At 35.9% G+C, this 17,673-nt stretch overlaps 1 protein-coding gene and 2 pseudogenes across 1 annotated transcript; all 3 read left to right on the top strand.

Moving 5' to 3' along the window:
* Positions 1-4,022, top strand: part of LOC125220617 — a 19,359-nt pseudogene extending 15,337 nt beyond the window's left edge.
* Positions 4,023-6,981: 2,959 nt separating this feature from the next.
* LOC125220133 (serine carboxypeptidase-like 13) lies at positions 6,982-9,678 on the top strand. The gene is made up of 14 exons (XM_048122272.1): positions 6,982-7,142; positions 7,227-7,372; positions 7,469-7,545; positions 7,627-7,749; positions 7,864-7,966; positions 8,043-8,080; positions 8,167-8,268; positions 8,349-8,435; positions 8,523-8,675; positions 8,751-8,822; positions 8,899-9,017; positions 9,107-9,220; positions 9,296-9,356; positions 9,448-9,678. Exons 1-14 carry the CDS (start codon positions 7,006-7,008, stop codon positions 9,529-9,531), a joined length of 1,416 nt encoding a protein of 471 aa, XP_047978229.1. The 5' UTR covers positions 6,982-7,005; the 3' UTR covers positions 9,532-9,678.
* A 3,082-nt stretch (positions 9,679-12,760) lies between these two features.
* On the top strand, positions 12,761-15,160 carry LOC125220616 (annotated as a pseudogene).
* Positions 15,161-17,673: the final 2,513 nt, after the last annotated feature.

Below are 17,673 nucleotides of genomic sequence, written 5' to 3'. Positions count from 1 at the left end.
TGGAGAGGCGGAGCCCGAGGACGCCTAGGGAATCTGTGTATCGGCCATATATAGATTTGTTGGCCGATGATTCCCCTAGTACTGTTCCGGAGACTCGGTACGCCGGCATCGAGACTTTCTCTTTTGAGGATCTGGGGCTATCGGCCGATCCGTGAGACTCCCGATGAGGCGGAGCCAGGCGCAAGGGCGGGAGCAAAGCAGGGCAAGGCCGAGGCGGGGGTAGGGGCAAGGGCAAGGGCAAAGTCCCGAGCTCTTCATCGCACACGGGGGCAGAGGAGGAGGAGGGGCGAGGATGAGACTGAGAGGAGGACGATCTGGTCCGTGTGGGAAAATGCCGCGCTTGCGAAGGCATGGATCGGTGTTGTAGAGGATCCCTATGTCGGGGCGAACCAGTATGTTGACCGAATGTGGCATCGTATTAGTGCCGCCTACCGCAACGTCAAACCGCCTGGGGCGAAGCCTCGCATACCCGAGCAATGCCGGAAACAGTGGCTTCGGTTGAGGCCTAAGCTCAGTCGTTTTGCCGCCCTCTACCAAAACAACATGCGCATGGTAACCAACGGCATGTCTGAGGATGATGTGAAGAGACAAACCTTGGCCCAGTACCCCAACCGAGACTTGAACATCAGAGAGTTTGACCAGTGGGAGGCCTTTCTCGTGGTCAAGGATTCGCAAAAGTTTGCGCTTGGTGTCGAATCAGGCTGGAAGCGGACGAAAATCAACTCTTCCGGTGAGTACAGCAGCAGTGCTGGTTCGCACGAGCTCCCCGAAGCCGAGGAAGAGGCCCCGCTACCACGAACAGACTCTCGCCATCGTCGGGCGCCCGATGGGGCAACAGGCTGCGCAGCGGATGAGGAGGGGAAGCGGCAGCGGCAGCGGGTCCTACGAGGTCGAATCGGAGGCCCCAGGAGGCCCAGAGGACGACGTCCTCGCCCGCGTACAGCAAACGAAGACCCTGATGCAGAGCACTATGAAGTGGTATAACGCGCAGGATCCAGTGTTGAAAAGGCTGTGCAAGGAGGTGGTCGACCAATGTCGGCGCGATTTAAGGCTGCCACCCATTGATGATTATGGCGTCGAGATCGGGGGCGGGGACGTCGGAAGCGGTAGCGGCACGGGCGATGGGGACGAGGACGAGGAGGAAGAGTGAGAGCCTAGGGTATTATGTAATTTTATTTTTAAACTATGTTTTTTTTAAATTATGTAATTTTTTTTAATTATGTAATGTAATTTTCGTATTTCCCGTTCGTATTCGTGTCGAATTTTAATTCCGTGAATTTTAATTTTAATTGTGAATTAATTTAATTGTGGGAAGGGCTAGTGGGAAGGGTTAGTGCAGTGGGAAGGGCTAGTGATGTGTCAGTGAAATGGGAAGGGCTAGTGCTGACGTGGCATGCAGTTTTTGTGGGAAGGGCTAGTGGAGGGACGAGTGGGAGGGGCGCCACCGGAGACACCCTAACAATAAAAATGACCTATTTTTATGGGAAAGACTAAAATAAAAATAGTCTTTATTTTTATAGAACGAAAGGAGTATTAAACATATGATGTTATTGGTGTAGTTGGAGTATAGGTATCAACACTGGTGGATTGGGGGGGAAGGGGTTTCTGCCCCCTCCATGGCCGTCCGGAAAGCCTAGATATCTGTTAGGGTCCAGCCGAAAATAGGAAAATCGTCCCCTCTGTTGATAGAAAAATATGGATTTTCAATAAATGTTGTATTAGAGTTAGTAAGCAGGTGGTTGAGTTGTTTGTCTTATGTATCAAGTCTCACTGAAAGCAATTTTTCTTTCACTTTTAACCTTTTTATTTTATTTTATCAATTCATATTGCTTTTTAAGTATCAAATCAAACCATAAAATAATTATGAATCTATCGTTTTATTAGTTTACATATACGAACCTTTCGTATTTCCAGTCTACTATGCAGAAGAGTCAGACCTATTTGCTTCTTATACATTTAAATGTTTGAGAGACATGTTATAAATGCACAAACAAACATCAATGCGATAAAATTACTTCTTCTCGCCTTGAGTTAAAAGTGGATTGTAGAATTTATTGTATACAAGCAATTCTATCCGTACAACATGCTCGAAATATATGCTTTTCAGTATACCAATCCTAGCAATACTTGCTACTTATTTTTTAGTTAAATAATTTTTTCAATATTTGTTATTTAGTACTATACAATACTTTATTTTATGTTATTACTTGTATATCAAAATAAACATTTAAAATATTTATGGGATCTAAATGTTTACAATTTTACCTACATTGCTTTTGTATTTTATATTTTAATTAATATATTATTTAAATTAATAATTAAAAAATTATATTATTATTTTTAATAATTAATTTTTGCCCTCTCCATATTCGGATTCTGGATTGCCACCGTATAGTGATTATTTGGTGTATTGGGCGGTGGATATATGTTGCCAAGTCACACGTTACAAGCCACACAATATCCACTCAATAAATCATAGTCATGAATCAAGACCAAATTTGGGTAGCACGGTCGAGAAAATGAGCACATGAGATTGATGCTTACAATAACGTTAGGGCTGGGAATATAGATATCTGAGTATTGGGTTATCTGAACCCGATCCGATACCCGCTAGGAATTATATCCAATAACCAATTCTATGGGATTGGATATGAGATCGGGTAATGAAATTGAAAATAATTTGGGTATGATATCCGGTCGGGTATTGCGTATTACCCAAATACCCGATTCATTATTTAGTCTATTTTTTAATACCCGATTGGTTTTCGACTTTTGAATTATATTAGTGATTTTTTTGTATATGATTAGATGTGTAATAACATTTATGTATTGCATAACCAATTCCCATAAAGACAAAGATAATCGTGTATTTTAAAATAAACATGACCCATTTTTGTAGTTTTGTACCCCCCATCCAAAAAAATAAGTACATTTGGTATGACACGGGAATTAATGCATAATTGGTAAGTAAGAGAGATGAGGAGAAATGTAGTTAAAATAGTGTTAGTGGATAGTGAGACTCGTATTATTGTTATTGTTTAATAGTGGATCCTAGTGGTATAATTTGTAAATAAATTGATATATGTCTATGAATAATAAGTTTGGGGGAACTTTCCGTAAATGAAAATGAGATAATTTTATGGGACGAACGAAAAAGGAAAGTGTCCTTATTTTCATGGACGGAGGGTGTACAATAAAATATAGGAGTATGGAATATTAAAGATATTAGTCTATTTAAATATTCTCTATATTTATAATATAATATTAATTTGAATTTTTATTAGTTATTAACATATGTAAAGAGTCGGGCATTTCATATTTGGGTACCCGATTCGTCGGGTTTGGATACCCGGAATGAGTATTTGGGTACCCGAAAATATATCCGGTCGTGTATAGGGTAGGTATTTTACATGATTTTCGGGTTTGGGTATCGTATCCCACCCCTAATAATGTAGATGTGTTGATAAAGCAGGGGTCATTTTGGTAAAATTCAGTTTTTTGTCAGTTATCTTGCTCACTTTTTTTCTACGAAAAATAATCTCAATTTTCAATTTTAAGACCAAAATGCTTTTATCGTACTGATTTTATGGTATATCGTACTGAAATGTTGCGAAGAGTGTTATTATGTGTAAAAATAATTGTGAGACTCATTCACACCTAACCTCATTAATAGATACGAATCTTTTAATTTATTGATTGTAGTTGTTGGGAGATATTTTATCAACGTATTGATGTATTGATGCTCAATAATAGTAAAAAAACACGAGTATAAAGATATGAATGGTGTTTTGGACCACTATTGGATAAGGTAATATCACATGTTCATTTGAGCAGCAGCCGACACTATTTTGCTTGTGCCATTACGTTTGAACTAAATTAGGAATGCAATGTGGCTTGCTATGAAGCCATTCTTTTTATGGTTGCAACGCATATATGCAGGGGCAGGGCATACAGCACCAGAATACAAGCCTAGGGAGTGTTTGGAAATAATAAAAAGATGGTTATCTCTCTTCCCACTCTAAAATCTCTCATAATTTTCCATTCTTGCTTGGATTTAAGCATTTGGAATTTCGTATTCTTGTATCTATATGTTTCTATTTGTGCATGTTACTAAAACTACTATTATTTCATTAGTCTAATCATTCCCCTTTCATTTCAAAAAACAACATACTCCCTCCGTCCCCCATTAAGAGTAACACTTTGACCGGACACGTTTTTTAAGAAATGTAAAGAAAAGTTGGTTGAAAAAGTTAGTGGAATGTGAGACCCACTTTTTTATATTGGTTTTATAATAAAATATGAGTGAAATGAGTTAGTGGAATGTGAGACCTACTTACCATTTATGGTAAAAGTGAAGTGCTACTCTTAATTGAGGACGGACTAAAATGAAAATTAGTAACTCTTATTCGGGGACGGAGGGAGTATTGTACAATTATTTAGTTGAATGTTGCAAGGGCATGACATCAATCCAACGATCATCATTGAAACAATAATTAACATTTATGGAAAGGCCACCATGTTACTTCCGTTATCTACGTTATGCGGCCTCTACAATTCACCATTTTTACTACTACTTCATTCAATCGGAATACGCCTGTTGGATACTCCCTCTGTATAAGTTAATATATACGTTAATTTGTGTTGATGTTAATTTCTATGTTACACGACTGTCAAATGTGACGATTAACTTATATAAACGCCTGTTGGATACTCCCTCTGTATAAGTTGTGTATTTGTGTTTGAAATTTTTCTCTCTTGAATTTGATAAATAATACTGCATTGGTCCATCGTTAAATGTTTTATTGTATTGTCGTTTATAAGATATCTATTATGATTAAATGTCTTGTTTCACTTAAGTTCCATTAACTTCTTTCCATCAAATTTCATTATAAAATTAATTATAAAAGTAGGATTTAGGTTACATCAAAAACCCGCAATAGAAAAGATTTAATGGGATGGTCTGGCAATGTGTGCAAGAAACAAATCAAGCAAGGAAAAATCCACTTTTTTCACTCATTTAAGTGAGACATGTATCCACGAACGAAAAGAGTAATGAACTTAAATTACTACTTCCTTTGTTCCGTTAGTGTTGGAACACATTCTTTTCTGGAATGTTCCATTAGAGTCGGGACATTTCTGTCCCCCAAAAAAAGGTTCTAACTCTAATGGAACGAAGGGAGTGCAAATCTTATTTTCAATCTTATTAGCCAAACAATGAAATTATTTTAAATACCATCTGATTCTAGATAACCTAATAATAAGGGCTCGTTTGATAAGTGGTGTGGGATATTGTCAAGGTAGGGCCCGAGAGAGATTTATGTCCTAGTTATGGAACAAAAATGATTTTGCTTTTGTGTGTTTGATAAGCTAGTTAAATAATTCTATATAAGCCACTTATGTTTAATAGAAATTTTTTATATCAAGATAATAATAAGTAGTTACATATTTATCCTTCTAAAATGTTCATAATCCCTAAGGTGCCCTTACTCTACCCTAGGTGGGAAACAACCAAGAAGAGTCTTTCTCCCTCGCCTTTTCTCCCCTCCTCTTTCTTGCAGCGGCCAGCAGCTACTTCTGTAGTTCTGTTGGACTGAAATTGAAGAATCTCTTGCATTGTTATGTGAAAGGTAAAGCGGGGCTTTCTTCCAAGTGGATCTAAAAGAGAAAATATATGTACTAGAAAAAAAATATATGAAAGGTAAAGCGGGGCTTCATAATCTATCTTAATTTATCATACTGTATATTATATCTCACGCAGAAGAGGACCAAATAAAAATTGACTAATGATATAAATTGCTGTTAGTGCGTGCACTTAATTTTCAAGCTATTAATATTCGGAGACTCTGTATAAATGTAACACAGTCTAATTTATCCGTTCTTGCTTTGATTAAATCACTTGGAATTTTCTATATGTTACTAAGCTCATACTAGTCCCATAATAAATGACACATGATTTGGGTAATGACACGAAATTTTATAAAATGTTATTTTGTGTATTAGGTAGAAAGAAGATAGTATATATTTATATTAATATGAAAAATAGCTTTTTCAAAAAAGAAAATGTACTAATATTTGTGGGACAAACTTAAAAGGAAAGCGGATCATCTATTATGGGATGGAGGGAGTAATAGTTACATTACATAATTAACGATTTAAAATAATAAAGAAAGAAGCATACTCCTGATTCATGGTGCATTGGATCTAATTAGCTCTAGTTAAGCTATATGCTCCTTGTTGTTCTGTCGTAATTGAGTCGTATTCTTTTATTGCTACCTCATGTATATTTGCATTTGCCAAATGCTGCTAGAAAAAATATCAAATCAAACCAAGTACTAAACGTATATAAAATATTAAAAGAAAAAAAAAACTTAGAAGGTTTCAACAAAGATGCCAATGTCTTTGTTAAAGTTCAAATTGAGAATGTATGATAGGTGGTTGTGCAACGTAAACGGTTGGTAGCACGAACCGCCTCATTTGATTTCTTTGCAGTCCACTAATCGTTCACACGCTATGTTCAAAAACGCATACAGATTCTCGCTGGTTGATCCTGGTGTCACCACACACCATTTCTTGCTCTGCGTTATTTGCAAATTTAAACTAGTTCTATAGAAATTATATCTCAATTGTTGTTTAGAAATTACTAGAAGCATGGTTACATTACTGAAGTTTCTGCTCAAAGTTGTTTGCATTTCGTCATAGGCTGGATCTTCCATGTCTTGAATAATGATTTGAGCGAGCAAGAAGCAGCTGCAACGGAGAGTATAAGAATCCAAATCCAAATAACATCGAAATCGAATGTTTATTTTCTAACCAATAAAGAAAAAAATAAACATTACATGGAAATAATTTAATTCTGCAACGTGACAAATTGTGTAATAAAACTGATAGCGACAGAAACCAAACCCGCGTCGGTGCTCATTGAATGCTAAATTTAAGGAGAAGCATAACATATATGAATGGTGTTTTGAATCATGCCAACACTATTAAGAATAAATTAGGAATGCAATGTCACAAGCCATGAAGCCATTCTTGCATTTGCTTGTTTTACTTTTTGTTGGAATCAAGTGTGCTGCTGCTTCACAAACAATCGTGGAAAACCTTCCCGGCTACGACGGAACTCTGCCTTTCAAACTCGAAACAGGGTCTCTCCATTTCTCAATTCACTCTGTTTTCTCTGTTTTTCTCGGTTTAATTGGAAAGAATTGATGTTGTTTTGTGGGATTCAGATATATTAGTGTGGGAGAGGATGATGAAGTTCAGCTTTTTTACTACTTTATTCAGTCTGAAAATGATCCTAATAGAGACCCTTTGCTGCTCTGGCTCAACGGCGGCCCTGGTTGCTCAGCCCTTTCCGGCCTAGTTTATGAAATCGGTCTCTTCTCTTCTTCTTCTCTCTCTCACACACAAACAAAAACACACGGAGATGTCATTTCGGTTCTAATGAATTCTCCTTAATGCTAATTTGTAGGTCCATTAACCTTTGATTTTGATAATTTTGATGGAAGCTTACCTTCTTTCCTATTGAACCCATATTCATGGACTAAGGTTTCATACCATTATTGCTACATTAAATAGTTCTTGATTTCCATTCTTGAATTCATCCACATTACATGATGATGGTGCTAGGTTGCCAACATTATATTCCTAGATTACCCTGCTGGAACTGGATTCTCATATTCCAATAATGCAAGAACCTTCCCGATCTCCGACACTAATTCAACTCTACATAATTACTCATTTCTACGCAAGGTTGCTCTACAATGCCCCCGATTGTTTTAGCTGGTTTTTTGCATCTTTGTTGTTGATGGAAGCTTACCTTTATTTGCTGGTTTTCACTGTCATTTTTTGGATAAACAAATACAGTGGTTGTTAGCTCATCCTGAGTTTATCAAGAATAATCTCTATGTTTCCGGTGACTCTTATGGTGGCAAGATTGTTCCTATGGTTGCTCTTGAAATAGCTAAAGGTAGTTAGTTGCATCTCACATAAATTTGCTTATTTCCTTTTGTTGGTTCCTCAACATTTAAGTTGAAAATTTGCAGGCAATGAAGCTGGACTAGAGCCAAAAATGTCTCTCAAAGTAATGGGAATTGTTGATATCTTATTTCCTTCTTTATTTGTTTTCTTGTCATTGGTTTCTATAGCTAATTCATGGAATGGGGACAGGGCTATATTATTGGGAATCCAGTGACAGATGAAGCTCAGAATAACAATGAGAAGATACCTTATGCTCACAGAGTGGCACTCATTTCAGACAAACAATTTGAGGTGCTTTCATGTCTATTTGCATAATTAAACTAGTGTTATATCCGTTGCTTGATCTTCCATATCTTGAATAATGATTTCAGCAAGCAAGAATCAGCTGCAACGGGGATTATGTGAATCCAGATCCAAATAATATCGAATGTTCATTCGCTCTTTATAGTATCAATCAGGTATACATCATTCAACACATTTTCCTTGCAAATATCAATTGGTTTTGATGTTTTAGACAATGGTGATGGCCTTTTAATCAAGTGCAGTGCACCAAGCTTGTCAACTTAGCTCATATTCTAGAGCCAAAATGCAAATACCTATCACCAAGACCAAGTGGTTCTAGAAAGTTCCAACCATCTCAATTAGACGATCCAATCGACCTCCTCTCCCTCTCCAGCGGAAATAAACTATTATGCCGCGTATTACTCCACTCTCCCTATCACATTGTCTCCATTTCATCATCGACCTTAACCCAAAGCTGTCATGTTTTGCAGTATAGGACATATGCGACCTCCTACGTGTGGGCTAATGACAAAACTGTGAGAGAAGCTCTGCACATCAGAGAGGTACATGAACCAACTTTTTGAATTTGAGTATAACACATTATTAAGATGTTGTGCTTAAAATTAATCAATCAATCAGGGGACGGTACCTGACTGGACGAGATGTAACAAGAGCTTGAGCTACGAATATGACATAAAAAGTGTTGTCGAGTATCATCAAAATCTGAGTGATAGAGGCTTCCAAGCCTTGGTGTATAGGTGACCTCAAAATTTGATCCCACAGTCTGTAAGCTCATGTACATTTTTTGACAATGTTAGTGATGCCATACACCTGATCTTTGTTTCAGCGGTGATCATGACATGGGTGTACCTTACATAGCCACGTTGAAATGGATACGCCAACTGAATTTGTCCGTGTATGATGAGTGGAGGGCGTGGACCGTTGATGGTCAAGTTGCAGGGTGAGTTTTTCTGCTATAGCAACGATGATTCAAGTAAAAATCTTATTACTCAACCATGTGTTATGTGATTTGCAGATACACAGAGCTATACAAGAGTAAGATCAAGGAGGCTTATCTCATGTTTGCTACAGTCAAGGCAAGATAAAGATGCAACTTTTTTATAAATATTTAATTTGAAATGAAGTTAAATATTAGTAACATTTATGGTTGGCAATGCATATAAACAGGGGGCAGGGCATACAGCACCAGAATACAAGCCTAGAGAGTGTTTGGAAATGTTAAAAAGATGGTTGTCTCTCTTTCCACTCTAAAATCTCTCTCATCTTCATTTCTGTAATAATTTTCCATTCTTGCTTGAATTAAAGCACTTGGAATTTCGTATTCCTGTTTACTAAACTTGTACTATTTCGTTAGTCGAATCATTCCCCTTTCATTTCCAAAAACAACATATTGTACTATCATTTGTTGCAAGGGCATGGCATCGATCACGATCATATGGTTAATAATCTAGTTCTATTTCTAGAAATTAGTTAATAATCTATTAAAATAAATATTATTTTCTCCGTTCTACAAGAATATGCACATATGGTTGGACACGATTTTTAATGTATAATTGGTAAAATAAGAGAGAAATAGAAAGAAAAAATAATTAATGTATTGTTAGTGGAGAATGAGTCTCATCTTATTAGAAAAAAAAAAGTTTACAAAATTACAAAGTATATACTCTTATAGGACGGATTAAAAATGAAATAGTGCAATTTGAATAAAAAAAAGTTACTTCTTGTATTGAAGCATAGTTGTTATAGTCTTTTTTAAATTTTTTTATGTTGGTTTTATTGGGCATACAACAGCTAAAAATTATGGAAAATAAACGAAGGAGAAATATAAGGAAACAAATTGATCAAGCTTAGAGCATCCGCAATGGTAGGCTAGCCATCGGCTAGCCGATTGACGTGGCTAGCCGATCGGCTAGCCGAACCATTGGAGTAGGCTAGCGGAAAATCGGCCAAAATTTCGGCGTGGGCTAGCCGATCGCGTTGCGCTGGCCGATGCGCTGGCCGCCATTGTGGCGTGCCGATCGGCCAGCGATCGGCCAGCGCTATTTTTTAATTTTTTTAATTTTTTTTTTGAAAAAATATATAATGTATTTTTTAAATGTTTTTTTATGAATTTTTTTTAATTATGTAATTTTTAAATAGGCACACAGACGACGGGCTAGACCCAATACAAATTTAAGACCTAAAACAGAAACATGTCATACCGTCGGGCCGGCGGCCTCTCCGCGACCCAATACCCAACGAGACCCCGTTCGGCTAGCGGCAAACTATAATGGATTCAAAGCATACTAACATTTGTTAATGTATTTTTTAATAAATTAGTGAGGAGTAGAGTGGGGCGGTGGCTCGTGTGTGGAAGCCCGGATTTTATTTTATTATGTAATTTTTTTTATTTTTGGTTAATGTATTTTTTTTATTTAAATAAAATTAACGAATTTTTTCAATATATGTGTCGTAAATTTAATTCCGTAAATGTAGTATATTTTGAATTATTTTTATTGCGGCTGGCCTATGGCTAGCCTATGGCTGGCCTAAATCTGATGTGGCAGGTGGTTTTTTTAGTGTTGCTGACGTGGCAGGGGAGAGAATGGCTGGCCTATGGCTGGCCTACCGACCATTGCGGATGCTCTTAACAGGATCAGTTAAACTAAATTAGAAACAAAACTGGAAACAAGTAAACTGATCAAGCCGAGTCGAGAAGTCCTCTTTTGCAAGACGAGATATGCTTTCGTAGTGCTCTCAGTTTGACGTATCGTCCTCAAAGATAAAACGATTTTGTCTTATTTGTTGCAAAACCTCAGACAAAATAAACTCTGGCGAACTAGATGATGGGGAGGGCAGAGCCTTGATGTAAAAAAAAAATTAGAGAGAGAGAGCTAATGCTTTATGAATGCAGATTTTCTATTTTGTATTGTTGTATGGAAATGCATAAAAGGTCTTCCTATTTATTTGGTCGGCCCATCCCGCCCCATGCTCGACTGACCAATGAAATGGAGCGGGCTTGGGCTTGGGCTAAGAAGGTTAATCGGGCTCCAATTGGACATTTTTACAAATCTAGGATCAACACGGGCCCAAATATACTTAGTTTTATACTCTATTTTTTTAATTCTTTCAATATATTTATTTTTTGCAATATATATTATTTATTATAAGATAAATTTAATTGATCAATCTAAATCAAAATTTGTAACAAATTTGAATTCCATAATTATAAAGAATAATAATTAACTACTTTTCTCTTTCAAAAAGTGCATCTTATAATTAATCGTGTTTTAATAACTTTGCATAATTATAGGGATTAGTTGTTAATGATTTATCTCTATTAAAAATACTTCTATAAATATAGTGATTGATTAGTTATTCATGTGTATGTAATATGCATACAGGATAGGGATAAAATGCAAACTCGAAATATTATACAAACTACAAACTATGATTTGGACCGTTAGAAAATGTCAACACATAACTAAATAATAGCAACAAAAAATGTCATTAGAAAATGTCAACACATAACTAAATAATAGCAACAAAAAATGTCAACATAACATCAACGGTTAACACCGTGTTGACATTTTTTGTTGCTATTATTTTGCCATCTGTTAACATTTTCTAACAGTACAGATCATAGTTTGAAATTTGTACAATATTTAAAGTTTGCGTTTGATTACATCCCTATGCCTTACGTGTATATATGTATATGAGTAAGAAGATTCGATATTATATCTATATATTCGTATATTTTCTATTAGATGGATGATTATTTTATATTTATATATATAAAAGATAATTGTAGACTTTATTAATGATATTATGTAAAAATAATCAATTAATTCAACTACATAACCTAAATATAAACTTATATAACAAATTTGATTTCCAATTACATTATTTTTCATTACCGGGAATCAATTTAGAGAAAAATGAATATATTAATGTCATCTACTCTCCAAGATCCCCAGTAAATCATTTAATTTCACAAAACTAATTGATCAAAACCCTGAAGCACGATTCCAACATTTTAAATATCACATTCATATATTATTAGTATCATATTTTCCTCATGGTCCATTCATACCATAATACTTCCTCCCTCTGTCCCTGAAATTTTTTCACCTTTCTCCTTTTCCGTCTGTCCCTAAAAATTTGTCACTTTTCACTTTTACCATTTTTAGTAGCAGACTCTACATTCCACTAAGTCATTCACACTCACAATTTATTATAAAACTAATATATAAAAGTAGAACTCACATGTCACCTACTTTTTCAACCGACGAATTATTATGGACGGAGGGAGTACTATTTTCTTCAAGACGATGGGCTATGAGCATGGGAATAAAAAACTTTACATGAACAGAACTTGACAGATTGTGTGGCCATCATGTCGAGTGATCAAGCTGATTGGACGTCGGTATTCATTGAATTATAAATTTTACTTTGGATTTCTATTGTAGCAAAATAAGAAAAAAAGTAGAACAGGAATGCAATGTCACTGTTCATTAAGACATTCCTGCATCTGCTTGTTGCTTTCGTTCTTGGAATCAAGTCTGCTGCTGCACAAACAATTGTAGAGACCCTCCCCGGCTACGGCCGATCTCTGCCTTTCAAACTCGAAACAGGGTCTCTCCATTTCTCACTTCACTCCATTTTGAGAGCTTTGATGGAAGCTTACCTTCTCTTGTATTGAACCCATATTCTTGGACTAAGGTTTGACACATAAATTTCCATTTTTGATTGCCATTCTTTAATTCATCACATTACATGATGATGGTGATTTTGATGGTGTTAGGTTGCCGGCATTATATTCCTAGATTACCCTGTTCTGACTGGATTCTCATATTCCAATACTACAAGAGGCTACTCTTCCTTCGACACTAATTCAACCCAACATAAATACACATTTCTACGCAAGGTTATCATCCTCACCCTTATTTTTGTTGCTTTTTGGTGGTTGTTATTGATGGAAGCTTGCTTGTTTTTGCTGCCATTGTTTGGAAAAACAAAATAAAGTGGCTGTTAGCTCATCATGAGTTTATCAAGAATCGTCTTTATGTTTCGGGTGACTCTTATGGGGGGGCAAGATGGTTCCCATGCTTGCACTTGAAATAGCTAAAGGTAGATAGTTGCATCTCACATAAATATGCTTATGGTTTGTTTATTTCCTCATCAATTAAGTTGAAAATTTGCAGGAAATGAAGCTGAACTGGAGCCAACAATGTCTCTCGAAGTAATGGGAGTTCTTGCTATATTAAATATTTCATTCTTGAATTTGTTTTATTAGTACTTCTATGCTATGATCATATGAATAAGATATAAGTAGATAGTAATTATTTTGTGGAATGGAAACGGGGCTACATTGTTGGTAATCCAGTGACATATGAAGACCAGGATAACAATGAACGGATACCTTATGCTCACAGAGTGGCACTCATTTCAGACAAACAATTTGAGATGTTTTCATTGTTTATTTGCAAATTTAAACTAGTGCCTACTATATATATTACTATATCTCTATTGGTGAACTTGTTGCTTAAATATTCTTTAATTTCGTGACTTGAATAATGATTTCAGCGAGCAAGAAGCAGCTGCAACGGAGAGTATAAGAATCCAGATCCAAATAACATTGAATGTTTATTTGCTATGTATAGTATCAATCAGGTATACATCACTAATGATCTTTTCTTTGCATATGTCAATTGATTTTGATGTTTTAGACGATGCTGATTGCTTTGCCGTTTAATCAAGTGCAGTGCACCAAGCTTATCTGTGGTGATCATATTCTAGAGCCAAAGTGCAAAGAAATCACAACACCATATCAAAGTGGTTCTAGAAGGTTCCTACCGTCTATAGTAGATGATCCAATCGACTTCCTCTCCGTCTCCAGCCAAAATGAACCACCATGCCGTGTATTCCTCCACTCTGTCTGTCACATTGCCTTCATGTCATCATCGACCTAACTCAAAGTTGTCGCCTTTTGCAGGAACACACATATCTGGCCTCCAACGTGTGGGCTAACGACGAAACTGTCAGAGAAGCTCTGCACATCAGAGAGGTACAAAACATGACCCAACTTTTTGAATTTTAGTATAACACATTATTAAGATGTTGTTTTGCTTGAACATTAACCAATCTATCAGGGAACGGTAGGTGAATGGAATAGATGTAACCGGAGCTTCATCTACGAATTTGACATAGAAAGCATTGTCGAGTATCATCAAAATCTGAGTGATAGAGACTTCCAAGCCTTGGTGTATAGGTGAAATCCAGTGTCTTAATACTCACGTATATTTTTTGACAATGTTAGTGAAGCTATACGCCTCTTTGTTTCAGCGGTGATCATGACATGCGCGTACCTTACATGGCCACGTTGAAATGGATACGCCAACTGAATTTGTCCGTGAATGATGAGTGGAGGGCGTGGACCGTTGATGGTCAAGTTGCAGGGTGAATTTTTCTGCTATAGCAACTGATGATTGAAGCAAAAATCTCATTGCTCAACCTTGTGTTTTATATGAATCGCAGATACACAGAGCTATACAAGAGTAAGATCAAAGAGGCTTACCTCATGTTTGCTACAGTTAAGGCAAGATAAAGATGCAACTTTTTTATATATTTAATTTTAAATGAAGTAGTAACAATTTTTTATGGTTGGAATGCATATTTGCAGGGGGCAGGGCATACAGCACCATCATACAAGCCTAAGGAGTGTTTTGAAATATTTAGAAGATGGTTATCTCTCTCCCCACTCTAGAATCTCTCTCATCTTCATTTCAATAATAAATTTCCCAACGTAGAAAATGTTTGGAAATGAACGGAGGATGGTTATCTTTGTACCCATTGTAGATCTTTTAAGATCTTTTTTATCATCACTCTTTTATGTGCATCATGTTTTTGAATTCTTTTTTATGTCCTTAAGGGCATTGACAACGTAACGCTTATGCGCACGCACTACGCACCACGCGCAAGGAAAATAAGTATATGACGTTGTCACGTCGACATGCGTGCTACACTACCGCAACGTGTAAAATTATGTTGCAACGTATGTCATGTCATATAGTCATTGCTGAGGACATACTCTTCTCCACCAATTGTTGTGGTGCGTTGGCGACATTCTAGACGGGTGTAGGTAGTTAAGTCATTTCATTTTCTACACTCATTTTGAGAAAATGATATTAATAAATAATTAAAATGAAAAGAAAGTAAATAAGAGACAAAATAAGGATATAAGAGTCATGGCATATAGTCTTTACGGTCTTTTTTCTATTTTTAAATCACACATTCATCTATAAATATTACTCCAGCTAGTATATTTCCCTCACGATTCATTTATATCATAATTCTATTTTCTTTGAAAAATACTCCCTCCGTCCGCGAATGGGAGTCCCGTTTTTTCATTTTAGTCCGTCCGCGAATAAGAGTCCAAGTTCATTTTTACTATAAATGGTAATAAGGTCTCACCTTCACCTAACTCATTCTACTCACATTTCATTTTAAACTAATATATACAAGTGAGACTCTTATTCCACTAACTCTTTTTACCCACTTTTTTTAACATTTCTTAAAACTCGTGCCGCCAAGGAATAACACTCCTAATGGCGGACCGGGGGAGTAATACTCTCTCCGTCCATGACTAGGAATCTTATTTCTCATTATGGTCCGTCTTGCAAATAGAATCTCGGTTCATAATTACAGGGACGAAGATAGCAACGCGGATTCAACCGTAGCTTAAAAATTTCAATATAGGATCAGTATACGACATATCAACAAAAATTCCAATAATTTCAACACAAGTTCAACAGAAAAATCTTCAACGCAGTTTCAACACAGGTTCAACAGAAAAATCTTCAACTCAGTTTCAACAAACGCGATCTGAAAATGAAAAATCTTCAACATATTGAAATCACGAATCACGAATGTGTCAATCTTCAACGTATGGAAATTTTGAATCACGATTGTGGAATCTTGAACATATAGAAAACAAGAATCTGGAAATGAAAAATCAAAATCACGTCCGGCGAAGTCATTACCTTTATCAGTGATGGAAACCTCCATACTATGAGATTCAGGCGGAGGTGATGGTAAAGTCATAAACTAAATTCTTCAATTCACCGGCGTATAAGTTTTGACGTAATTATGTGTTAAGATCTCAATATTTTCAGTTTTGGAAGGTGGGAAAGAAATCAGGAAGCATAAATCGTTCAAAAATAATCTCACAAAAATACCAAAAAATACCCTCTGTTGCCAAATTACATAGTTTTGTTGACATCAAATATCTACGCAATCTTAACCACAAATCTGTAGAAAATAATGGCTAGAATTGGAGTTTGGGGTTTGTATCAGATTAATGGTTTGCATTTGATCACATCCCGTTATTTATGTGTATAATAATATATTTATTATTTTTTTGTATTTATAGTCAATTATCATGTCTATATAAATTACTATGTTAACTGCTTATTTTGTAAACTCTTAAGCTATCTCATATCATATTTATAGTAATATCAAAATATACTATTAATATTTTGTTTAAATTCTTAAATTGTTGGACGCGTCACTTCATAACGCTTATACAACTAGAGAAGACTAGTCGCTCATGTTTGGGCGACATGATTAGTCTAAACTCACAAATCAAAAATATGTGGCTCGTTGCATTTGTGGTTCAATATCAGCACCAACTTATTTAAATTTCTGGTTTCGTCCCGATAAAAAGGTCTGGCATTCCACCAACTTAATACACTCATATATCATTTAAAACTAATGCATATAAGTGGACTCATGTTCCACTAACTTGATCTCATTCATTTTTCCTAATGTTTATTAAAATTCGTGCCAGAAAGAAATGAGACTTTTATTTGCGGACGAATGGAGTAGGTGTGAGAATTATAAATAGTGCGTGACAATTTATTATGATTAAATAGCTTTTACGGTAGAATATTATTGGCCAAATTAATGTCCTACCATAAAATTTTTGAAGGCACCAAAAAGTAAAAATAAATGGACTATTCACTCACCGAATGTAATACTCAATTCGTTCCTCTATAAGTGGTACATTTCGATTCCGACACGAAATTTTATGTATTGTTATTTTGTGAGTTAAGTAGACAGAATAAAGTAAGAGAAAGATAAAAAAAGTAGAGAGTGATGTTTATAGTTTTAGAAATGTGTCATTTTGAGTAAAACATCCCAAAAAGAAAAATGGTTCGCTTATCGGTGAGACAGAGGTCATGTGAATTAGTACCATTTAACTTTTCTCCTATTTCCAAACCAATAAAAAGCTTTACATGGAAATCAAATAATTGTGCATCCTTTACCACTGCAACTTGACAAATTGTGTAATCAAACAGATAGCTATAGTCTATAGAAACCAACCGTGATGGGCATAGATGTATGCAGTGCTCC

This window comes from Salvia hispanica, chromosome 4, assembly GCF_023119035.1.
Source record: "Salvia hispanica cultivar TCC Black 2014 chromosome 4, UniMelb_Shisp_WGS_1.0, whole genome shotgun sequence".
Lineage (NCBI taxonomy): Eukaryota > Viridiplantae > Streptophyta > Magnoliopsida > Lamiales > Lamiaceae > Salvia > Salvia hispanica.
This window is presented reverse-complemented; position numbering and strand designations above follow the sequence as displayed.

Bases quoted from the DNA above. Each gene is read 5' to 3' on its own strand.
- LOC125220133 (XM_048122272.1), top strand. From the start codon at position 7,006: ATGTCACAAGCCATGAAGCCATTCTTGCATTTGCTTGTTTTACTTTTT. The intron at 8,269-8,348 runs GTGCTTTCATGT...TAATGATTTCAG, and splicing joins TTTCAGACAAACAATTTGAG to CAAGCAAGAATCAGCTGCAA. The intron at 8,676-8,750 runs GTATTACTCCAC...CATGTTTTGCAG, and splicing joins GAAATAAACTATTATGCCGC to TATAGGACATATGCGACCTC.